Source organism: Anoplopoma fimbria, chromosome 24, assembly GCF_027596085.1.
Source record: "Anoplopoma fimbria isolate UVic2021 breed Golden Eagle Sablefish chromosome 24, Afim_UVic_2022, whole genome shotgun sequence".
Taxonomy (NCBI): domain Eukaryota; kingdom Metazoa; phylum Chordata; class Actinopteri; order Perciformes; family Anoplopomatidae; genus Anoplopoma; species Anoplopoma fimbria.
Window position 1 is genome coordinate 12,157,290 of NC_072472.1, and position 26,033 is coordinate 12,183,322.

At 39.1% G+C, this 26,033-nt stretch overlaps 2 protein-coding genes across 3 annotated transcripts; both read left to right on the forward strand.

Annotated features, from left to right (window-relative positions):
* Positions 1-2,130: 2,130 nt before the first annotated feature.
* tmem135 (transmembrane protein 135) lies at positions 2,131-8,575 on the forward strand. The gene is made up of 15 exons (XM_054626452.1): positions 2,131-2,335; positions 2,809-2,936; positions 3,438-3,530; positions 3,684-3,717; positions 3,824-3,889; positions 4,008-4,054; positions 4,180-4,221; positions 4,309-4,485; positions 4,569-4,638; positions 4,733-4,900; positions 5,190-5,253; positions 6,207-6,283; positions 6,802-6,900; positions 6,998-7,065; positions 7,657-8,575. The coding sequence occupies exons 1-15, from the start codon at positions 2,198-2,200 to the stop codon at positions 7,790-7,792; spliced, it is 1,407 nt and encodes a 468-aa protein (XP_054482427.1). The 5' UTR covers positions 2,131-2,197; the 3' UTR covers positions 7,793-8,575.
* Positions 8,576-11,841: 3,266 nt separating this feature from the next.
* Positions 11,842-25,525, forward strand: ltn1 (listerin E3 ubiquitin protein ligase 1). 2 transcript variants are annotated; one of them, XM_054626433.1, is made up of 33 exons: positions 11,842-12,011; positions 12,230-12,436; positions 12,568-12,666; positions 12,924-13,154; positions 13,248-13,300; positions 13,412-13,592; positions 14,240-14,413; positions 14,627-14,817; positions 15,569-15,716; positions 15,809-16,066; positions 16,222-16,533; positions 16,685-16,900; positions 17,035-17,076; positions 17,176-17,365; positions 17,525-17,764; positions 17,854-18,007; positions 18,163-18,313; positions 18,492-18,702; positions 18,821-18,965; positions 19,153-19,266; positions 19,378-19,505; positions 19,595-19,730; positions 19,864-20,008; positions 20,263-20,476; positions 20,749-20,986; positions 21,763-21,840; positions 21,991-22,177; positions 22,292-22,457; positions 22,549-22,769; positions 22,882-23,076; positions 24,098-24,264; positions 24,783-24,872; positions 25,186-25,525. In XM_054626433.1, exons 1-32 carry the CDS (start codon positions 11,970-11,972, stop codon positions 24,844-24,846), a joined length of 5,298 nt encoding a protein of 1,765 aa, XP_054482408.1. In that variant the 5' UTR covers positions 11,842-11,969; the 3' UTR covers positions 24,847-24,872; positions 25,186-25,525. The 2 variants fall into 2 exon arrangements, with proteins under 2 accessions (XP_054482408.1, XP_054482407.1); XM_054626432.1 differs by having other exon boundaries at positions 24,783-25,525.
* Positions 25,526-26,033: the final 508 nt, after the last annotated feature.

Here is a 26,033-nt window from a genome sequence, read left to right on the forward strand (position 1 = left end):
TGGGTTGTGCTTATAGAGGATAATTAGCTCCCTAAAGCAACAAGTCTGAAAAAAGTGTCCCTTAGTCTTGCACTTATGGTTCTCTGATGTGCCGGTCTGTCACCAGGGTCTGGTTTGCTACAGGAATTGATTGTGTTTTCTTTGGTCTTGTAGCATCATTGTGCCTCCTGAAAGCACATAGAAAGAACACAATGTTCCATGTGCTCACATGTGCTTTAATTTATTGTCAGGCCCCAGCCAAGCACTTAACTATGGGATTTGGTGCCTGCTGGTTTGTATTTTTAATCTGTAGTTGTTGCATTCATAGGGACTTGTAGCATTACTTTTGTGTAGGAGTAAATGCAGGGGTACAAACCCAAATCCCCTTCATCAAAATCAAACCCGGCTTATTCTCACACGCACATAAATGCACACATATGAACTTACACACACACACACACACACACACACACACACACACACACACACACACACACACACACACACACACACACACACACACATGCTCATTCACATCTTGACTCATTGCATTTTTTTCCCTTTGTTTTCTTGTTGTTTATAATGTATTATTATTATAAATCATATCTTGTAAAAATGCTTTTTCAACAATATTTCATACCATATGTATTTTCTTTTTGTATTCGCTATAGTATTGTGATTTTTTAAAATATGTTATAGGTGGAGGCTTCAAATAAGCCCAGTGGGCTTTCTGCCTGTTCCTGCACTGTAATATCATTTATCGATGTTATTTGTTATGTTTCAATTGTGCAAATAAACTAAACTAAACTAAACTAAACTGGTGATTTCGATATCCTTTAGCCAACACATTTCATGAGAGTAATGATTTGCAGCTCAACTGAATTTAGATCCCTATGCAATTCTCAAGTTAGGTTGTGGCTCTGTAATGTTTGTGCTGTTGCATTATGTTACAGTCTAACATGAGAGACAGAATATGCACATTTTAATGTATAGGCGCATCTCCACTGCCAGCAAACCACCAAACACTTGCAAAATCCTGCATTCACATGCCTTCACTGGAACAGGACTTATTAGACTTTTTTGTTTTGTTTTTAAGCGATGGTTAACATCTTGTGTACGATTAAGCCTAATCTGATTCCAGATTTATTTGAAGATTTAGACAGATTTACGTATTTATCTGCAGTGCTACCATGGTGAGCAGGTGGAGCATTGAACCTGTTTACGGATTTACAGCAAAGAACAAACATCTTACATCTTTTCACACAGCTACTCATCTCCTTCATAATATTGATTCTGTTTTTTAATAGGCCTCTCCATGTCTCATGATTTGAGAACTCAGAGAACTGACATTTGAAGAAATATTAATCTAGTTTCCAATATCAACGTTTATCAATTTAATGTATATGGAATTAGTGTTTATAAACTGTACATGGCCTTTCTACATTAATTCATAATTTATTTAATTTATATTAAATTGATGATTAGGTGCTTAAGTAAATGTATATAGTAGTAATATAATAAATACATACAGTACCAGTCAAAGGTTTGGACACACCTTCTCATTCAATGGTTTCTCTTTATTTTTATTTTATATTTTTTTTTATTTTATATATATTTACAGTACCAGTCAAAAGTTTGGACACACCTTCTCATTCAATGGTTTTTTCTTTATTTTTTTTTTTTTTTTCTACATTGTAGATTAATATTGAAGACATCCAAACTATGAAGGAACACATATGGAATTATGTTTATATAAAACAAACAAATGCTCAACAAACCAGAATATGTTTTATATTTTAGATTCTTCAAAGTAGTTAAATGAGAAGGTGTGTCCACACTTTTGACTGGTACTGTATTTGGAATAAGTGTTTGTAAACTATACACGGCCTTTCTACATTAATTCATAATTTATTTAATTTATATTAAATTGATGATTAGGGGGCTTAAGTAAAAGTATATAGTAGCAATATAATAAATACATATAATAATCTGATAATCAAGAATCAAGAAAACCTGAAGGTTTCACTGATCTTTCACTAAACCACTGATTCATAATATGGCCACAGACTTCAGAATCTGTCCCGTCCCGACAGCGCCGTGGACGTGCACGTCTTGTTTACGCGGCTGCACTCCCCGTCACAGTGAACGCGCACGTTGCCGCCGCCTGCCCTGCTGCTGTCTGGTTGTCAGCAGCCCTACGGTCAGCAGAGCTACAGTCATGGCCGTCCTCAGCAAAATACCGCACAACTGCTACGAGATCGGCCATACCTGGGACCCGTCGTGCGTGCAGTCTGCTGTGGATGTAGCCAGGGGTGCTCTGGAGGTCTCCTTCAAAATATACGCCCCTCTTTACCTGGTAAATGTGGCTGTGTGACGTGCGTTAGTTGAACTTGTACCAGTGGGACTCTGAAGCTAAAGTTAGCTCGCTAACCCAAGTTAGGCTGACTAATCTTAGATCTGAGATATAACATCGTAAAGATTTCCAATCGGGGGACGAAGTTCAAATGTATTGCACGTGATCAATGTATTGCACGTGATCATTGTTAGAGAAAGAGGTAACACATTGCATGCGGAACCTTTGACTTTGCCCTATAAAACCCCAGAATGACATAATCAACAGTGAGGGTTTAATTATATGTAGCCTTAGTCAGTTGTTTTTTTGCACTGTAAGCATCCTTTGATACTGTATAACAAACCATTATTATTATTAAAGCTCAAAACTGCATCAGCACAATTGCACAACATTTCCTAAGTTTTCTTAACTCTCATGAAATAATTTGCCAACCAAATGTGAACACTTCAACTCAACTCTCTTTGATGTGACTGCAGATAGCAGCAGTTCTAAGGAGAAGGAAGAAGGATTACTATTTGAAAAGGCTTCTGCCAGAGATCCTGTGGTCTACCTCTTTCCTCACTGCCAATGGCGGTCTCTACATTGTTTTCTTCTGCATCCTCAGGTTAGTAACGTGACGTTCAACACATAGATACACACTGTTGTTGACCAAGCTCAGTTCAAATTAAGATGTAAGAGATTGATGCATCAGGATGTCAGTGTTTTAAAGGTTAAAAACACTTTTTCTATCTCAGGGTCTGCTGTTTTTGTTTTCCAGCGTTTTCAGAGTTGCTTAAATGTGCCCTTTGTATTTCATTCACAAGGATGAGATAAGATAAGATAAGCCTTTATTGATTCAGGTATAGAGGTGGATCAAAACAAACGTTGTGTATACATGTTTAGTGTTACTCACCTAAACACCCAGTGCATATTCTTTAAGCTCAAAGGGCTGCAAATATTTCAAAATGTCTACACAGACGGACCAAAGTAATGCAAATATTTTAAACACGCCATCGAGAAAATATTTACCCGAACATGGCTTCTTTAAAGGACATCTTTGTAGACTGTGCTTGAGTCCACTTTCCAGTTGGAAAAAAAAAATAACACAGTATATTTCTGACTATAGGAAACTGTTGGGAGGGTTCTACTCCTGGTCCGCCGGGTTCGGCTCGGCGCTGCCAGCCTCCTATATTGCCATCCTCCTGGAGCGCAAGAGCAGGTGAAATTCCTGTCTGTTTATTCTCTCTAGATTATTCTCGGTTCTCCTACTCTCTCTTTTTTGGGACCTAATTAAGTTGTTGGATGCATCTCCAGTAAACGTGCTTCTGTGTTTATTGATAATCTATATCTATCTCCTTTCTCCCCCCGTCAGGAGAGGGCTTCTGACAATATACATGACAAATCTTGTAAGAGCTACTTTGTTCATTCAAGCATTACTTGTTATACTTAAAAAGATATATATATCTGCTTTTTCCACACGATGTATAAGTGACAGTGTCATCTTGTTGTCAGGCCACTGAGACTTTGTTCCGCATGGCAGTGACACGAGGCATCGTCAAACCCATCAAACATGGCGAGGTAAGATGACAAGGAGGTGTGGGTGAGCAGAAAATGTGTTGTTAAATGTGTATAAACAAACTTGATAATAGTTTGTGCCCCTTGATGCTCACTTTTCACCTGTTCTGTTTTCCATTAGGTGCTCTTGTTCTGCATAACTGCATCGCTCTTCATGTTCTTCTTCAGGTTAGAGCAGCACAGTGGACAGATTCCTACAGTACAATTTTAAACGTTGGTGAAGTGGTCAAAAATGAAAATATATTCGAGTGAACATTAGAGTTTGAGTTAAATTTATGTGTTTCATGCTGCAGGAGTAAAGACGGTCTCAAAGGCTTTGCATTCTCTGCATTAAAGTAAGTTGTCCCTTCTCCCACTCGATTTAGATTGACTGATGGTGTTTTGGTAAAGCTTACATAGGTGCTGTGCATTTTCTGTGACAGGTTCATGATTGGGAAAGAAGAGATTCCAACTCACTCTGTCGTGGGAGAACAGATCTGCACAATGCCTCACGAGAGGACAGCTGCTGTAGAGGCCGAGGATTCACAGGGGCCAAGAGAGAGTCCCGACTCCAGGAGAAAAGCTCTGGTAGCCCGCACCAGGGAACTGATAGAATCAATGTAAGAGAATACACTCCTTTACACTGACACAACCATTTGTACAGAGTGCCTAGTATTTACTTTTTATTATTTTTATTTTCCAGATGCAAAAAGGGTCCAAGACACAGATGTTGTAAACATTACCAAGACAACTGCATTTCCTACTGTTTGAAAGTAAGACACTTTAGTTATGATGGATATTAACACAATAATAATAATGATAATAGCAATAATATGTTAAATATTTTGTCTTTTTTTTCATTTTCAGGGTTTTGTCAGGATGTTCAGTGTTGGATACCTGATTCAGTGTTGTCTTAAAGTGCCTTCAGCATTCAGATACATGTTTACTAAACCTTCACGGCTCCCATCCCTCTTCTACAACAAAGAAAACTTCCAGCTAGGGGCCTTTCTAGGATCTTTCGTCAGTATCTATAAGGTACATGTCATACATGCTGTTTTTTTTTTTTTTAATTACGTATCTTTCTTCCTTACTTCCATTCTTTCTTTCAGCTTGGCAAACATATTAACAAACAATTATGTCTCTGACCTCTTTAAACACAATTTTTATTTGTAATTTTTATTTTCTGTTTCTGAATTGTCCTTGCATATCTGGTATTATGTTCACATTACATTTCCCACATTTTTCCTATCTAATTATCTCTTGTGTTGTCATGTGAAAATGATCTTTTGAATTTCTTTTTATGTATGTTTCTCTTTCACCCCAGGGGACAAGCTGTTTGCTGCGCTGGCTGCGCAACATTGATGATGAACTCCATGCACTGATTGCTGGTGAGACAGTATTGTGTAAACTGTCAAACACATTTCTTGGAGAGCAATTCTCCGGATTGTCTGCTGATGTAACCCTAGGGACGCAACAACTCGCTCAGTCCCGGCCCCACATGCTCTATATGAGTTTGAGTGTGTGTGGGGTCAGCTGAGAGGTTGTGTAAGGCCGAGTACAGAGCAGAGAGTTATTACCAAAATAATTAATAATAAAGTAGATAGATATATATAATGGCATTGATGCACAGATAGAGGACATCCTCATTAGACAGCTACTTTGTAAAACACCAGTGAGAGCAGCTTCAACGATTAACTTTAAAACCAATACATAGGCTAAATAAGACATGGGATTAAAAACATGTTCCCCCTTAAATAACATTGTTTATTTCTGTTAAATAAGAGCGCATTTCAATTTCTAGTAAAGATTACATTAACCCTCAGTGTGGCATGTCTTGTCTTGATAAACATTACAGTGAAAGTGTCAATTAATAATTATAAAACAATAAATAAGTACTAATGATTATAAAACTTCTGATCAATCAGGCATAGGCATGGTTTAAAAGATCAATAGCTATTTAAAGACTCTGGACTTAAAACGCACTAGAAGCCCAATTCTCCTTTACAATAATTCACTACATGTTTACTATTGGGTGGGCAAACTCATTGAAATATATAGTAATTAAGATAAGTGTATATGATGGAATTCAGGCATTAGAATATATTAGAAGCCCCCACATTAAGGCTTTTACGACCACAATTTTTCATGCCCATTTATCCCCACCGGCTGGCTACTCCAAAACATTTTGGAATTACTGTTTAAACAAGCATATAGCAAAGACCTTTGTCACATGTTTTTTTAACGAATGCCACATTTTTTGGTAGCTCTTTTTCTTTTTTTTTTTAACATTTGTTTGCATCCCTGTTATCTGTTTGTCAATTGTATCTTTCTGTATTTCAAGGCTTCCTGGCTGGTATGTCGATGTTCTTCTACAAAAGCACATCAATATCCATGTATCTCTTCTCAAAGCTGGTGGAGGTAAAAGAAAAATCTCAGAAACACTTCAAACCGTAAAATTGATGAAAATTACTCACCAACCTTAATCTCTCATCTCAAGGATAGCCATATTAATCAACCATATTTACTGAATATCATTAAAAGTAGAATTCACCTTTCAAATAATTAGCAAACAGGCATTTATATATCAAATATTAAGGTCAGGGTTTGTTGATGAATACCTCATTTTCATCAAAGTCCAGACCCATTTTATGCTGTGTAAAAGTATGTTTACATGTGTACAAGAAATCTGGTTACTGAAAAAACCTGAAAAGGTCGATCATAATAAGCATACTGATGTGGCTGCTTTTATTCCAACTAAAGCCTTTTAGAAATGTTCTAGACATGGTAGTAGTTCATAGGGTAGCCTTATCGCCAGAACAACACAGAAGATAGACTTGTATGTTAGTTACACGCTACTACGAGTGTCTGCTAATCTGAAATATATATGTATTCAGCAGTTCATCATTAACAGCACATTTCATAATCTCTGTATTTAGACCATGTACTTCAAGGGCATTGAGTCTGGACGGTTCCCTTACTTTCCTCATGCAGACACAGTCCTGTATGCCATCTCCACTGCTATCTGTTTCCAAGCTGTAAGTACCACATATATATGCAAAAATATGCTTCATACACATTTTTATTTTTTTCGCTGAGTAAGGATATAATGAATGGCTCTTTACTGTTACACAGGCTGTGATGGAAGTGCAGAACCTCAGACCTACATACTGGAAGTTCCTGCTGCGTTTAACGAAGGGCAGGTATGAATGTAATGAGTGGACACTGTCAAACTGTACTGTAAAAGGAAAATTCCACACCTTCTATGTGGATTGCCAATCAGTGCTAATGGTAAATGTTGTCCATTAAAGCTCCTAGCAGCTTTTATTTCCTTATTATTTCAATTGTGTGTTTTTATGAAAATAACCACTAAGGGTGATTATAACAAAGTAAAAGAATGACATTTAGTATTTCTGACGGTTTACACTGACTTTGGGTTGGTTGAAATTGTTTTTTGGGATGGTAGCTTAAAAAAAATAATCTGGGGCCTTGTATACCAGCTGCTAAAACAATCTGTATCTGTACTGTTGGCATCCCATCTGTTATTCAAAACTAGGATACAATCTGAACTGATCTGAGTTTTGTGATCCCTTGCGCCCCATATATCTGCAACAAATGCAGTCGGTTTTCATACCAGATCCCTAACTCAGGTAGAAAATCTATACATTTGTCATCAAATTCTGTCTTTTTAACAGTCAGCAGTCCAACTATTTTTACCATGTTAAAGGTAATCCGTTAGTGAGAGTTGTATTTTTCATAACAGCACTGAGATCCTTTTCCGTTTCCGCTCCTAGATTCGCTCTGATGAACCGACAGTTGCTTGATGTGTTTGGGACTCAAGCCTCCCGGGACTTTGGAGGCTTTGCTCCCAAACTGGACCCTCGTTTCACCAGCATGCTTCCACCAGGAGCCGACATCCAGCTGGGTTGAGTCGGGACCAGTCTGTGAGAGGGGCCTTTTCAGGGTTACCTCAACAGGAAATGGACAGGTTGTCTGTTATTTTTGAGTAACCTAAGGATCTCTTTCTGAAGGGGTTATTACAACTCAGAAGAAGTGATGTGGTGTTATGAGATGCGATATGCTTTGGAGGATTTTAGGCCTAAGCAGGGCATCATGAGTTTCAAGTGTGGTGCTGCACAAGAACACATACACTGACTAGGCTTGTATAAAAAACAGGTAACTGGTAAAGTATTTATTATTAATGACTAATTATTGTTTATACTTATTATTATATTCAGTCCTAATGAAACAGAACAAAATAGATACTAATGATACATGTTTTAAATTTTGGCAGATTTCTCATTATGCATTTGGCAGGGTGACATTACATGTTCTGTAAGATATGGATGGTAGTATGAAGGTAGATATTACCTATTGTTATTCGAGTGGTTACCCTAACAACAGGGCGAGACTCACTAATCTTTTTGAATGAGGAACTGTGATACCTGATTTTGACAGTGATTTAATAGGAGAAAGACTTTGGGCTCATTACTTGATCATTTCTGAATGTGTACTGTTTCAATTGGTGTAAGTGATGATGTATGTAATTATGTAGCCTGATTGAATATTTTATTCAATAGTAGACAATGGGAGAGGTAATTACATTGCGGTCTATGATGTGAAACACAGGGATGGAGTCACCATTTCTAACAAGTAACTCAAATTGATTTTGGTTTTGTTGATTTTTTTAAATGCAAGTTTTACCAAACCTTATGCAAGAGTGATTTTTTTTTTTCAAACTACACTTGACAATAATGATTACAATGAAGAGAGTCACCTTTCTAGATAATGTGGTAACGGAAGCAGCAGGAACCATGGGGAATATGGATATTACTTTTGTGGAGAAGATGGTGACGCATGAACACAATGGTATGGTAATTTGTCAGTTTACGAGACTAATTAGACTAATTTCCCTCACTAATTAAGTGAGGGAAAAAAAAAATTCACCTTGAAGACGCATATATCGAGCATAAATATAGCTAAGGAAAACATTTGTAAATCACACTGAGACTTAATTACAAGAAACCACGTTATTGAGTGAAATCATTTGAAGGCAGGAAATCAGAAAATGTTAACATGCTGCAAAGCAATTATTTGATTACTTTCAAACCTGCATTTACAGTTACATTTATATATAAAAGTTTATTAAAAAGATAAAATAAGAAACATGTCGTCATATATTAAGCTATACGGCTTGAAGAGAGGTTGATGGTGGCAATTTCCAATATTGTGTGCATATGTCTTAATTTTTACTAATGGCCTTTTAACTGCAAATTAACTAATTTAAGACATAATTATTATGGTTTCTAATTTGGTCTGACTGAAATTATTTTGATTACAGGAATGTACAGTTACAAGGAATGATCTTTCCATTACTCCCACTGCCCGGCTGTCACAGGGATACTTCCCCAGCCCTCAAAGTTTGGTTCATGATTGTAATCAGGAACTTGGTGTCTCTTCCACCTCTGGTTTACAGTAAAATACATATGTGGCCCCTATTTATGTCTCGGATCAGAAAACTGGCTTTTAAGTTTAGAAACATGTTAATTTATATAATGTATAACATCAGCCAAGATTTTGTAATGTGATGAATTGCAATGCAAGGGAGACTAAATTCACAGAATATATTGCCTTAGTCAACCTGATCGATCCTATGCAGTTTTTGGGTTAGAAAAGACTAATCTATACAGCTAAATATTAATATTCACTGAAAGAGGCCAAACTCAGTTCAAATTATCTGATTCACATGAGCTCCTAAATATAAAAAATCATATCGGCTGTTTGCATTTTAATTAAGACTCTCAGTTCTAGGTTAAACCCTTTGGCTTAAATTCCACATTGATTGAAACTTAGTTAACTTTGGAATTTGGTGCCACATTGAAGTGTTTGCTTGAAGGCAGCGATAATCTATCTGCGCATAAAAAGCACACGGCTCAATCCGCATTTGTTTTTGATTTTAGTTGCTGAGAGATGAGGATAGCTACCAAAAAAGATGTTTTGAGTTTTTAATATTTCATGTTCTCTGAAAAGTATGCATTACACCTTTTACTAAGTGATACATGGTCCCAGTGGTTCTACAGTTAATGAAATCATGGGAACAGTGGGTACTTCTGTGGTTTATGTTAAATTGCTGTGCTCAATGCAATTTAAAATATTGCATTGTTCACCATTCATCATGACTTAGATACAGATGTGAAATGATATAATTAAACTGTAAACAATTTACATCTTTTGTGCACATCTCATATGTCTGGTAGTTTATTTGAACTTGTAAATTTCTTATTTTGCATTCTATTCCTCAAACCAACCCAGCTTTAGACACACCTGACCTCCATAACACAAGCAATGATTGTACAGTGCAAAATGCATGTTTAGACTAAAGTAGAGGTGTTTAAAAACATAGTAACATGTTAACTAAATCAGTCTTACAGAATTATATTACAAATCTCAGCAAATGTTTTTGATTCATGCAAAAAGAGTGTATATTAAAATATTTTTGAATCCAAGTGCATGGGTTGTTTGTTTTCTGTGCGGAGTTTGATCTCATATAATTTTTATGTTAAGGAAATTAATTGTTGAAGATCATTACCAGAAAGCAAACTTTTCTCCTTCTTGTGAAATGTCAAAGTCGTCAGGTCTCACCTGATCATGAAATCAAACAATATGCAGAAGGTCACTGTAGAAACATTTCTTCACTTTGAGGGGAACCACTGATGATGAGAATACATCTGTTGTCAGGGATAGTGCTGGAAGATAACTTCATACAATTCTAAAATCTAACATTTCCAGAGCAGGAAAAGATGTTACCTTTCACCTGACCACCCTATCACAAAATTCCCCATGCCAATACTTTATCATTCATTTTTTTCTGTAGGTAGTAGTCATATGTCAACTTTGTACACAAGGTATCCATCACTAGTGGCCAGATATCCATTAAATGTTCTGTGTAAGGTCAAAAGAGGTAACACCCTAATATTTCTATAGATTCCTGACCTTGCCTCTGGTGCAATATGAAATTGATTTACAATATTCATAGTGAGCAACAGCATATATATTTAGTTACATCAATTCTGTGTTTTTTAAAAAGTTAAATTTGCTAATAGTGAGTATAACAGCGAGAGTTACCTGCCTTGTTGATGTATTTTAGGCTTAAGTTCCTTTGTTGATAGGAACAGTGTTTGAAATGTAATGGCATCTAGTGGTGATGTGCAGTTTGCAAGCAACAACATACTCCTCTGTTTCCAAGCATTTTTAAAGACAGGTAGGAATCGATATCTAGGATCTTTATGATTCAATTACAAGGAGCTACTCTTATCAATACTTGATTTGTTTTCATGGCCTTAATCTTAATTTGTATGTGATATTTAATATACATTTTTAACCCTGGCTGTGCGTACCATGGTTGCCATTACTGGTTGCTAACGTTATCCAGTAGCCAACTTTAACTTAATCTGTTTTCTGTTAGCATTCTGTCATCTACTAATTTAGTAGAAAAATCCACTTACATGCTATAATGCACATGTTAATTTTAATCAAGTGTGCTAAAAATATAAAATCACTTCTTTAAACGCCTAACATTTCTAACATTATAAAGGTGCAGCACAAACGGTCCATTCCTCTCGAGTAACAGGAGGGAATAGTTAAAGTTGACAAGAATGAGGGTGGGACTCGAACATCTGAACAGCACACTTTATATGTTCAACAGGGTTGTGCAGGCAGTGCCACCAGACGGAGACACTGCAGCATGGAGGAGGTATAGGGGGCAGAAGATGAAATTATGTGAATTTAAATGAGGAATTTTGGATTAATTAACAGAAATATCAGTAAGGGATATTTTACAGTACAGAAGTAAAGGGTAAGGAATAATATAGCTGTTTAACTTCATGTGAGACTGGTCTAATAAAAAAGGATGTGTTTGCAGATGGCACAGTTATGGTCTAGATCCAGTAGGTGGCAGCAGTGCAACATAGCGGAGGCCGGCTGCCGTGAAACACCAACGAAGAAGAAGAATACGGAAGTCCTCAGTTCCCGTGCTATCCCGAACAGTGGCTCCACTCTGTCATTTAAAAAATATTGGAAAGTGATACGTAAAGATTAATGCGAATCAATGGGGGGTAAGAATAAACAGCGGACTAAAGGAAATGTTCGGGTGAGTACTAATTGATGTCTTTACGTTAACGTCAAAGAGTTAAAGGTAACGGTACGGTTACCATTGCTAGCAACACACGCGAGCACAGGCGTATGGAAACTTCACGAGGACGTCAATTAAGGCTACGTGTGTTTATGTTGCATCACCTGTTTTCATAACCACAACACGTCTGCATGGTTGCATAATGTTTCTACTACTATGGGATGTTTCTCTCCCAGCCGTCCAGTAGCGGCCGAGCTGCTGCGGTGCTGACCCGGGAGGGAGGCGTCATCCCGGGGTTTGTGGGCTTCGACACCACGGTCACCTCGGAGCTGAGTTATGTCCCCGCTGTTCACGGCGCGGAGGAGATTGACAACCTGGTGGATGCAGATTTCCGCCTTGTGCTCAGAAAACTCTCCAAAAGGGATGGTGTTACCAGACTGAAGGTAAGTTTACACTTAAACTAGCTATTTAGTCTTCCAGTCACATACAACAAACACGTGTGATATAACACCGGTAGCTACAAGTCTTGGCTTTTGGTCCCAATGTTTGTCTTGATGTTGTGTTCTCTTCTCAGGCGGTGCAGGACTTTGGGTCCATGTGTCAGGAACGGGATGCTGAAGAGGTGAAAGGGGTCCTGCCATACTGGCCAAGGATTTACTGCAAGATCTCAGTGGTGAGCTGGTTATTCACCACACACTCATGAAATACCTGTTTCAATCAATGCCACATCACTTTGAACAACTCTAAACACAGTGCATGTTAATCATTTTTGATTAATCCCATCCTGCCTAGCAAATGGCAGTTAAGTATCCCATTTGAAATGATGGGGGAATATCTCTGAGCAAGAGGTTGTCCAAAGATATAATGTGTTCAAGTGTTTGAGGTTTGTCTACATGAAGCAAATTATGTCCTCATCTATGTGTCCATCAGGACCATGATCGCCGGATCAGGGAGGCCACCCAGCAGGCTTTTGAGCAGCTGGTGCTGAAAGTGCGTCGCAGCTTGGCCCCCTTTCTGAAGAGCTTGATGGGCCACTGGATTCTGTCCCAGTGCGACACTTACACACCTGCAGCTTCTGCTGCATGCCAGGCCTTCCAGGCTGCTTTCTCACCCACCAAACAGCCGGAGGCTCTCAGCTTCTGCAAGGATGAGATCCTCAATGTGAGTAGGACTGATGACCTTAGTGCGGACAAGGGGAATTTGTTATCAACTGGACTAAATTTAACATAATTTTATTTTATTTTTAAATTGCAGGTACTTCAAGATATCTTGTTAAAGGAAACAGCAGACACACTGAGTGATCCACAGTAAGTCAAACTCATTATAGTCTCTGTGTCCATTCCTCTCACTTTGTAGGTAAAACAATAATGCATTCGGTCAGATGCTTTTCTGAGGCACTGGTTCTCCTTGTTCTCTAGGAGTGTGACAGAGGAGGAGAGAGAAGGCAAATATGTGCGCATGCTGACTAGTTCTCTGTTGGGGGTGAAGAGACTGCTCTCCCTGCTGCTCCAGAGTGACAGGACGGCCCTAGAGGAAAGACTAGCACATCTTCTTAACTCTGGGAAGTTCTGGAAGTACAGCAAACACAAGACACCACAGGTACTGGTATTCAACAGGACTCATAAAACAGTTAAACTTAAACAAGGTATCTTCTACTTGAGTTTTTATATATTTGTCATAAGACCATGAGTGGGTTTTTCATTTTGATAAAAGGTTATAGTTGGCAAAGATTGTAAGGGATAGTATGTGATACCCCAAAAATACCCATTCAAATGACAACTGTAATGAAGCTATCGGGTTCTATCTAATTCCAAACGCCCTTAAAGACTCTTTTTAATAAGGTTTGATAAAGTATCTGAATTTATCTTAAATTAAATCAGTTGTAAAATTACCTGAATCTTGGGGAGCTGGTTTCTCTGGATGCATTTAAAGGAATTTTAATTGACTTGGAGGCAGGCACATCAGGCTGTAGATGTTTCAATTGATTAGTCCCGTCATTTTGATGAATTGTAAAGAATGTTGATAAAGTTTTTATTTTTTTATTTTATGATTCTCTAATTTGTACTTTTGTTTTTTAATTTTGCTTTTGTGTCTGCATCTTTGTTAATTGTGATAATACTTGTCTTGCCAGGATGCTCTTGAAAAAAATATTGTTTAATATTCATGAGACTAACTCCTAGTTATATAAAGGTAGGTTCCTTAGGTAGGTATGTTAATAATTACTACTACTATGTGTTTCTACACAGGTGCGAGGAGCATTTTTTGAGATGATGTGTGCTCTGTGTGAGTTCACTCCTGGACTTGTCCAGGCTGAAGCAGCCCGACTCTGCCCCGCTGTTCTCCTCAGCATTGACGACACAGATCCTGTAGTGCTGCCTCCTGTGTGGGAGGCTGTTCTTCATGTCGTCTCTACAATACCGGTAAGATTGTGTTGAAAGGATGACCTCACATGTACAGATATGCCACTGCCATTATATTGTCAGGTGTTCTGGAATGTTGTTTACCTTCTATAGGTAGTGAAATGATGAGTTATGTTAACAAGTATTAGTAGAGACACAAATGTGTAGATACCAACATTAGCCAATTTATAGTGTAATGGTGTCTAATCTTTGATTTTCCTGCTCCTATTACAGGATTGCTGGACACATGTGAATGCCAAGAAGGGCTTCTTACCTAAACTTTGGGCTTTACTAAAAGAAGGTGGCAAAGGCATGGCTAAATCACTCCACCCTAATCTAATGCCCCTCCTCAGCAAACTGCCCCAGCAGGTCACCGATCCGACTTCAGACTTCTACACCACCTTCTTCTCTTCAGTCATACAAGGGTAATTTGTTTTTGTGTGTGTTGGTACAATGTCTAGCAAAAGTATTCACCCTCTTTGTGTTTTCCCTACTTTGTTGCATTTTAACCTGGAATTTAAATGGAGATCTATGACAGATCATATGACACTAAGATGGCGCACAGTGCAATTATTTATCTAATTATGTGACTTTCAATGGCTATTGGGGGCACCAGATCTTATTTGTCGGCCTATTTAGCAAAGGGGTGAAAACATACCACTTTTTAGTTTTCAAAATCATTTTTTTAAATTAATTTCACGTCTCCAATTTTGACTATTTTGCACCCATTCCATGCAATCCATTCAAATGCTAAGTTATAATGCACAAAGTAGGAAAAAATCCAAGGGGGGCTTAAACTTTTTTGAGGTTCTATATTCGCGCTTGGGCAGGATAATTATTCATTATTAGTATTATTTATCAAAAAGTATGCTAATTTTGTGTTATCACAAATTCTGTTTGCCAAATCTGATTCTATGCAATTTTTGAAATTAGTTATTTGAAACTTTACTTTTACAGATTAAAACACGTTTTCCTGATGTAACGCATAACAGTGGAACACAGTTCATTGCACTGAGCAGTATTTTAAATGATTTTGTATGTGATTTCACTTATATTTGTCATATCTTCTGATATATTGTTATAAAAGAATGCACTTGCTCTTGTTATAAGTCACAAATCAATATTCCTGTAGAACACTCAACTCTATAACCTAAAGTGTCTCTGTGTTTGTGTCAGTCTGTCTAGTGAGCGTGCTGTGACAAGTCCATCGGAAAGTGCAGTCATAGTGACTTCTGTTGTCGAGTGCTTGAGGTACTGCATACTGCACAATACAGAGGAAGAGGAGGAACAGAAAAAAATACGCACCATGCTTATTTCACAGCAGGTGGGATCACACTGTTACACATACTTTTCTCCTACATGATCTACGTAAGTCCCTATCTGTCTCACATTGTTTTGTTGTCTTTCTTTGTGTAGCTCCTGCCACTTCTAGAGAAGACTCTTGGAAACCCCTCACTTCAGAATGGTCCTCTTTTCCTTTCGGTCACTGAAATGCTTGTTTCCTGGGAGAAAAAGGCAGGCCTACACAGTGAAGATAAATCTAATGACAGCAGTGGCGTCTTTCAAGTGCTTCTGGCAGACTTCTGGGAGGGGCTTGGTCTTTTGTTTATGCGTTATGCCGACAATGAGAATGCAGATCCACAGGCTTTGGAAGGAGTAGCCACCTTGCTGCAGGTGAGTTTAATTTGGGGTGTCTTTGGTTCAGACATACATGGATACAGCAGCTCAATATGGTTGTCAGAGCCACTCATGTCTTTGCAAGTGGCACAAGTGAAACAGAAAACACAATGCCTAAATAAATGTATTTTCGCTTACTCTTATGTCTCCAGGTAATGCGCTACCCTGAGAGGGTAAAAAGAAAGCACAGCCAGCAGAAGAAATCTGTCAAGATCTGTTTCTCTGAGCCAGAGAACAATGAGAAAACTGGAGTTGAGGGTGAAGGTGTTGAGAAGCCTGCTCAGACAGTGCCTGAGCTGGTGAATGAGAAGGCATTTGGGTCCCTACAGACCCAGCATTTCGAGGACGTAGTGTGTCAGCTGGCCCAACTGTGCCTGGTGCATGTGAATGAGAAAAACTCGGAGAGACACCTTGTTTTCCTCTCGCTTCTCCTGCAGTCTTTCCACACACCCAAGGTCTTCAGTGTAAGTCATATTTGACGATTACAAATACAAGTACATTTCAGTGTCCGTCATTCTGAGCCATGAAACTTCCTTTGTAATGGCCTGAAAAATATGTTCAATTGAAAGAATTACCTATGCAATTGACCTTTTCTCCTTACCGTTCTTGCATTAGACATTGGTTGAATTAGAAGACAAACTAACAGATGGCAAGCAGAGGGATGAGGTGACCATAAAGAATCCAGCAATGCAGTTCCTGCTGGAGCGAGCAGTGGTGTGGCTGGCTGAGAAGGGGCGCACAGACACTGAGCACTTGGTGGAGATGGTCTTCAGCTCACTCTACTGCTGCAGCCAGCAGGAGACCACCCGCATCCTCAACCATATCACCACGGTAACCTTAAGATGCAGCTGCAAGAACATATGAACCGATGTTGATGCACATCTTTTAAATGCAGCGTTACGATCGCTATTGTGTCATGGATTTAACTCTAATGTTGCTGTTGTTTTTTTTTTTCCTCTTTCTAGATGGAGTTACAGTGGGGAATTATCCTGCAAATTATTCAGAGGGTATGTATCTTCTGTACCCCATTCAAAGTGTGTTATCTACCTAAACATCAAACTTACATATAGGGTTGTAAACATCTGTGTTGTTATCGTTCCTGTCAGGCATGTACAGATCCTGAGACGCTCACGAGCTGTCATGATTGGCTGAAAGGTTCAGTTCTTGGCGAGAAACTCCTGGGATTGACTGAGGAGCTGTGCAAGGTGGGATGCAGCTCTCCCAGTTCTACCTCTTCTACCAGCAACCACAGTTGGACACTTATCAGCTTGGTCCTTTCTCAGCACCACAACAATGGTGAACTCACACACACACATGCACCAGCAAGTTGTTGTTTTTTTTTTAGCGGAAAAGTACTTTTTCGCTGGACTCTTGATGCACATCATTTGTGGATTTTACTATTGGTCACCAAATTTGCTAATCATCTTTTTTTTTAATCTGTGTTTACTTGTGCAGGGCCTGTGATAGGGGAGGTGTACATGGAGAAGATCTTAGAGAGGCTCCATGCCACTCTCTCTGAGACCAAGAGTTTGTCAGATGCAGGCGACATGGAGCCACTCATCAGCTTCATCTGTGATGTGGCCTCCACGTTCTTCTCTTCTGTGCAAGACTGTCTTCAGCTTCTCTCTGCTGAGGAACTATTGCTCACTGTCTTCCAGCTCACCGCCCAAGATCAAACGCACACACACCTGTCTGGTAGGTACTGGCACAGTGCACTAACATACATTCTATTCAGGGAAGCTGAATAACATGTATATTTAATTTTTTTTTTTTTTTTTTTAAAGACTCACTTTTAGATAAGCTGAGGAAAGTTCGTGCTGCTGGGGTCCAGTCATTGGTTCAACACTCTGAATATGAGGTCAAAGAAGGTGGTTTCCTGCACAGTGCAGCCCTTTGGGTGACAAAGCAACTTCTCACTGTTTCTCTGGATATCAAAAGGTAACAAAACACCCTCTGTGTTTTTTTATATACCCAAAGTAGGTTTGTCAGTAATCCCTTCCCCAAACTTGGGCCTGTACATTGTCTGAATCCGTCCAACCATATATAAGAATCTTTCTGAAATCTAGCTAACTCTTCTCCGTGTTTCGTTTTAGTTTGCAGGTTCTTATAGTGGCTGTGCAGAGCCTAGTGGAGACAATCACCTCTGTCTGCGATAAAGAATCCCCCCTCCTCGTCCAGTTCTTTACACAACTGACGCCCAGCCAGACAGAATGGACCAGAATAAGACGGGCCCTACCTCCTCAGGTGAGCCAGCCAATCCATCATCCTTACTTAAGGAAAATCATTTTGTAATTCAGGCACTCCTCTACATTTGTTATCAAGGACTTGCTGTGAAATGATTCTGCTTTTATCAGATTCTTCATGCAAAACTCTTGACATTCAATCATGCATGCGTTCTTCTCCTTTTTCCTGTCCTCTGCAGTGGATCAAAACCCCTTTACTGTCCGGCCGTCACAGAGGAGTTTGTGAAAAACCCTCAATGGAAACCTGGAAGTCCAAGGTGTCAGCCAGGCCACCAGCCCACCTATGTGCCTGTGCCCTGTTAGGGAGAGTGGCCCAAACTGTTGCATTCACAGCTTGTGACAAAAAGGAGGCAGAATGTCCTTCACGCTTGCCAAACCTTAAGAACACAGGTACACAAACACTCACAGGAAATTAACTTAATGTCTCTGTAACCTTTGTGTACTTTATGTACAAGTCAATCTATGATGCTGTTTAATATGTTTGTATGGGTATGCTTTTCTTTGGCAGTTTCAGAACTGTTGTATGCACTGCAGTGGTGTAAGGAGGTAGAGTACATCCCTGCCTTTCACAGCCTGCTGACTGACTCGGGGCTCTTAGGAGGACTCCAGAGCCAGGTTCCAATGAAAGATCTGCTGATGACACTCTACTCAAGGTGAAATACACACAAGATCAACACGTCATGTTTTTTTTTGCATAAACGGATCATTCATGGAGCCTCTTCAAAAGCAAAAATAACTTTTTGAAGAAATGTAATACATACGTAGCTTCTGAAGAAATTAACATTTATATTTAGAATGATTTAAAACAATATCCACTAAATGTGTATTTTAACCCTGTAGGTCTTTGGAGGATGGAGGTCTCTGGTCTCTGACTCTAGAGAACTATATCCACACCAATAACTTGGCAGCCACACACAGTGGAACCGTGAGGAAGCTTTACGGCAGTGCCGACAGGTTAATCATTTATTTATTATTCTAATTAAATGCTTTTAATTTCACCTTCAAATCTGTTACATCGCCACTCCCACCACTGTTGTATATTGAAAATTGTCTGTGTTTGGTCAGTTTGTTCCCAGTGTCTCAAAGCAAACTGACCACGCTCCAGGTGCTCTGCCCTACCATGACCAAAGAGGACAGAGACACTCTTGTTGCTCTGGCAACTGCTGGAGTAATCAACTGGCAACAAAATGACAGTGAGAATACACACAGAAACGCACACAATTACATAGATGAACATTTTTGAATGAACCAAACAAATGATTTTGGTGTGTGTGTGTCACAGATGTGTATGGGTGTCTTGCGGTGCTGCTGTGCTGTCTGAAAGCCAACACACACATAGACGAGGAGGTTGTGCAGGCTGTCCTGGCCACCCTGATGGAGTGGAGGAGCAGCAAGGAGGATTGGTTCCTCTTTAGCAGGTAATGTCAACACACAAACATTTAAAACATTGATTTTTTTTTTTTTAAATGTTTATTTTATCTCTTTAAACACTGTCCAAGTATCGATACTTTTCACTGATCTATCTACATCCGTCACATCTCTGTATTTCAGTGATCTGTCTGAAGCAACTACAGAGCAGTTGAACCTTGCTGTGGAGATGATGCGTTTTCTGTCCTGGCTGGTGACTAATTGTTGGGGAGTTCTTGGGGGCAGCCAGTGGGATTTCTTGCTCTGCTCTATGTTAGCCTGGTTGGAGGTGAGTCATTGGTTGTGAATATAGTGTTGTTTTGGGACTTTGAGGTCAGAGGCCATTGTCAGCTACAGAGTTGTGCCCCAGTGTGGATTGCCTCCTCTCTTGGGTTGAACTCTTGAACTCGGAATTGTTAGAGTGCTCACGATGCTACTCTGCTGACCCTGAATAACATAATAATATTTTTTGGTTTCTTATTCATGGCTTGCATCTGCTATCCCTCACAATCTTCGACTCAATTTGCTTGCTTCCAATTTCAGACCGCCAGCGAGAATGTGAGCAGCTTATGGAACCCATGGGTGCAGTTGTTTGTGTGTGAGAACGCTGCACTGATAGTGAAGCTGAACCAATTCTTCACCTCATCTTCTCCTGATGTGCTGGAGAAACTGCCGTCCGAACTGATTGCTGAATGGACAGACTTCTTTGTGGAAGGAATCTACAACCTGCTGTTTCCTTTACCTGTCAATATCACAGGTGCGTGCGTATGGATTTTTATTGGAGGAGGTTAACTTATGACACTATCTCTGAGAAGCAATGGGGAAAAGTCAAGCACCAAAACGTACCTAATACTTGCTTTTCATTAAGCATATCATGAGGGGATATGGTAGTTACTAAATTATGGACATTAATGCATGTTTGGCTTTTTCCAAAATCTGTGCTATGCAAGCAGTTAAGGCAACTTTATACAAGCACTTTATGTAACAATCCTGAGTTCACAAGTCATACTCCTTCTGGTCTGAATGCAGATGCCTTCCCTGAACCGGATGACCCTGTTTTCCCATCTGCGGTTCTGCAGTCGGTCGGCGTGGCCCTGACATACGTGCCTGTGTATCAGCTGAAACAGAACTCGCTGCCACCACGGTTCATAGCCGACCAGAAGACAAACCTCCCAGAGCCCCTCCAGACACTCCTCAACACTTTCTGTCCTCTGCTGCTGTTTAAGGCCAGGCCTCTGCAGATCACTGTCTACCAGTTGTTAGAAAAGTAAGGATTTTATTTTAAGAGTGTGTATCAGTGTGCAAATGTGGGTAAATTCTCCTTAAAGGAACAAAGAAAAAGATATCTGTTAAAAACTGACTTCGTACTGTGTTGTGACTTAATTGTTACACCCATCTTAAGATATCTAAGGCCTTGCAGGATGTTAGGAATGATTAGGGTTGGGTGATCATTACTTTAACATCGCCAGGGGGTTCCGGTGCCCGCGTGGTTTTGGCGTCTGATAGAGCTTTGTAATAATATAACCTTTTAAGCTCTCTGCAAGCAATACAGTTAAAATAACATGTTAAACATTTATAAGACAGCGTGAACTTTTAATTTAAAATATTTAAACATTAAAAAAATCTATTAAATAGCAATGTGTCCTCCATTCACACAAAGGCTCCCTTTTCAAAAGTCTGTGCTTGGTGCACAATCATATTTTCTACATTTTTTAGGTTGATAGGGTCATAGAATATGACAACGGACATTCAGAACTTCATTTGAAAACCACAATAGAAGTTTTGAATGTTAAAAAAAAAATCCATGCAGTCCCATGTTTAATGTTAACTACTCTTATGGAGTGCATTGCAAAGTTTTGGTTGGCAGACATATGGAGAACAGAGATGCTTGGTGTCCGATCCATGTAAAAGAGACGGCAGACTGGTTTGTAATCGGGGATATAAAATTCTCTCGTGCTGATTAACGGGGCTCAGCGGGCCAACGTGCTGCTTACCACAAGATATCAAAGCTATAATGAATAACGTTACTTATGTTCATTTCAGGGTCATGCCTCAGCTGCCCGAGTGTGATGGAGAAGGAGACAACAACAAGTCTGATGATGACAGTGATGAGCCATGTCTGTAAGTAAACTGAGGCAGTCATAATACTGTGTTTCACACATATTATATATCTATACAAGTATTGTCATGTGAGTTCTTACTGTACCAGACAAAAATATTTAATATTTTCAAATAATTCTTACAGTTCCGTTTTTTTATTTCTTTGTTCAGTTCTCCTCCTGCATCTCTGATGGCCATCCTGTCCACCTGTGAGGAACTGTGTGACAGCATACTGTCAGGGGTTCAAGTAGGAGAGTTTGCAGTGGTCCAGCCTCTCAGTGTGGAGTACTCCTGCATCCTGGGGTACTTGCTGGCCTGGAAGCTGCTCCTCACGTTTTTCAAATCCTCACCCTCCCATGTGAGTCATTTTTTTTTAACAGTTTCTGACTTGTATTTTGAGTGTATGAGATTATATACAAGAAAACAGATTTATAAGACTCTATTGACTTCTCTTCTGATTTTTTTTTTCCAGCTGCGAGCCCATTATGCCCAGTATCTTAGGAGAAGCTGCTCCCTTAACAAGCTCCTCCTTCACCTCTTCAAACTGATGCCTGAGAACCCCATCTATCCGGGCCAGGGGGCAGAGACAAAGGAGACCAAAACCTTCTTTACAGAGAGCCAGTCTCTGGCTGTTCAAAGTAAATATCACATGCACATACACAACGTCCGTACATAGCGGTGAAATGTAAACAAGCTTAGATTTTTCCCCTCTACGTTTGTTGCCCACAGACAGCGAGAGTGTCGAGTGGGAGCTCCCTCACCTTGCTTGCAGTGTTTACTACAGCACAGTGCAGGACCTGCCTGCGATGGTGCGGCTTTGGTGGAACAGCCAGGAGAAGAGAGTGAGCGCAGCTGTGGAGAAGTTCACTATTAAATACGTCAGCCCTGTTCTGTCAGCCCAGGAAATCTCATCCGTCCACTCAAGCACTCAGATGTTTGAAAGCATGACTGTAAGTTAACGAATACATTTCTTCACTTTTACTAGCTTAGGTTACTTATTGTAATAACGAACGCCCCCAATGGCAAAGGCAAACTTTGTATGTGTTTATCTTAATGCCGCAGGTGAAGGCCCGCTCAGCAGCACGGGAGGTGATTGCTACCTATTCTGTGGACGAAATCTTCATTGAGTTGGTGATTCAGCTACCACAAAACTACCCTCTAGGCTCCATCACTGTAGAGAGTGGGAGGCGTGTGGGAGTTGCTGTGCAGCAGTGGAGGAACTGGATGCTGCAGCTGAGCACCTACCTCACACATCAGGTAGGAACACAACCATCCAATGGATATAAAAGCAAGAAGTTGGTGTTGTAAGTAGTGTCTGTTCTTCAACCAGAAGACCTGTAGCTACATTCAATACCTACCAGTGAAGTTCTCTTGAGCAATACAGGCCAAGGAGTAGGAATTGATGTCATTGGGGTTTTGTTACAGTTTCATACTACTGCTTATATCAATACTGCTTAAAGGTTTGGTTCTCTATCGATAATCCTATCGGTTCGTTTTCATTACGATTTTATTTTTTTAAATTATGTTATTTAAAAAAACAAAAACGTATTCATCAGAGGCGGGGGCTGCTTTGTCCCAGCCAGCAGCTATTTTTACAAGAATTTGCCATATTTGAGGATACCTCGCAAACTAACCTAAACAATCAGACTACACACAGTCATCTTTTGTTTAAGCTGTTTCTGTAACAATTCGCTATTAGCTAAGCTAGTGCTCTGTGGTTATGTAAAACTTTTCTATATGTGTATGCTTGTTGACGAAGTGCATTGATAAAATAAGCCTTTTTTTACTTATGATATTTACAATATTTCATTGCACTTACAGTTACAAACATACTTGTTGTCAACTCCAGTAATCTACGAGTTATCCTCATTTCATCTGGTTCCCTTCACTATCTCCGTGTGTGTGTGTGTGTGTGTGTGTGTGTGTGTGTGTGTGTGTGTGTGTGTGTGTGTGTGTGTGTGTGTGTGTGTGTGTGTGTGTGTGTGTGTGTGTGTGTGTGTGTGTGTGTGTGTGTGTGTGTGTGTGTGTGTGTGTGTGTGTGTGTGTGTGTGTGTGTGGAGATGCTGCGTTATAATAAATCGCAACAAAATGTTAAAAAGTACTGATAATAGAATCGCCTTATCATTACTGCTGTCTTAATACTTTATCCCTGGGGCAAAAAATCGGTACCCAACCCTAATAAGGAGGCTTTAGAGTTACTTTCTTTTTAGGGATCTGCTAAGAAAAAGAGGATGAAATACGTCATAAAATGTAAATTTGGGTTTGTTTGTTCATTCAGAATGGCAGCATAATGGAGGGCCTGGCTCTGTGGAAGAACAACGTGGATAAGCGTTTCGAGGGAATAGAGGATTGTATGATCTGCTTCTCTGTTATCCACGGCTCCAACTACTCCCTGCCCAAGAAGGGCTGCCGCACCTGCAAAAAGAAATTCCACTCGGCGTGTTTGTTTTTATATATATATATATATATGAGATATATGTTTTTATATATATATATTTATATATATGGTGATATATATATATTTTATATATATATATATATATATATATTTATCATATGGTGATGGGGGGCTGAAGATCTTCAATGCATTTGCTGCATATGTTAAAAATAACGATTTACATTGATCAACTTTGAGCATATTTTTTTAATCATTCATCATAACAGAAAGAGAACAATAGCACTGGTAACAAACTGTAGTTTGTCTCTCTATATAAGTATTATGGCACAATTATGTTTCATCAGGATTTTTCCTTTTATACTGGGACCTAATTGAAGGCATAATTCATAAATCAACAGCCCCACTATCGGTTGTGTCATACGCTTTTCTGTCGAACATATCACAAATACAATATACAATTTAATGCACAATGACATATATTTTAAAGTGAACGTACTTTGCTTTTTGACATTCTTTTGTTGTTGTTGTTGTTTTCACTAATATATATTTTTCTCATCTTTCTACAGTACAAATGGTTCACATCCAGCAACAAGTCTACCTGTCCACTGTGCAGAGAAACGTTCTTCTAACGCAGTCCGTTGATCGAGGCTTAAAGGTTTACAGATTGTTTGTGATTTCATAAAGACGGTTAATTAGGTCAAATTTATTAGATAACAAGGTGGGTTGTAATTCCTTCTCCGAAATGGCTGGCATTATTTAGTTTCATTTGCTCAGTGAAATACTGAACATAAGTACAGTAACAACTAGTGATAATTCTATTTCAGTGACTTTAATGTCCATTTTCAGTAGTTGGGGTTGTTAAGCTGTCAGTGCTTTATTGTGCTGTATATGCACTACATCAGTAGCTCCCTGCTGAGGTTTTTCTGACAATGAGTTTTTATCTTTTTTTTTTCTTTTAAAACTTACAGGTGTGTAGAAGAGGCTGAATCACAAGTTGAAAACACCAAAGCTGGCCAGGTGCTTACTTTTTTAAATAAGCACCTATCAAAATGAGTAATTTTACAAAATATGGTCTAAATATTGCAATGTTCAGAACATTTTTCTAAAATATTTCCTAATATTTAGGAGTGTAAAGAGATCATGTCTGATTGGTGACATGCCTTATTCCATTATGACATGGTGAGATCACCTCATGAACAGCGGGAAAGGGAACTTCTTTAGGGAGGGTTTTAATCTCAAAATGCCAATGCTTCCCCTGTGCCTGTATACAGCTGTAAATTATGCTGGAAAATAAATAAAATACCTCTGGATGGATACTATTAACGGATGCAGTTTGTCTTTGATACAGCACGTAGAAGAGGGGGAAAACAAAACATGTGCAGAAACTGATATTGATATAGAAAAAAAATAGTTTGTTATAGGAATGTGTGCTGGAACCTTCCTGCAAGGCTTACACTGCCTACAAATATTTTTATGTTTTGATCTGAATTTGACTACAGCGAGAGATGTCAATGTTTTATAGAAGTGTGTATTACCATTTATAGTTAATATGACTCATTACATATATACTAGTTTGTACTTTCTTTGTCTAACAACACTAAAGGCAGATCTGGCAGCCTTACAGGATGTTACAGTTTCCAGACCGAGAACAGAACAAAGTACCGTGCTTACATTTTCCTTATGACTGAGTTATGTAATACAGAACAATGCATATGCATATGGGATATATGAATGTAGCACCAAGACTGCTTATGCATAATTTTACTTTATGCATACACAGACTTTTACTCTTGAATCCATAGAAGTTTTATACATC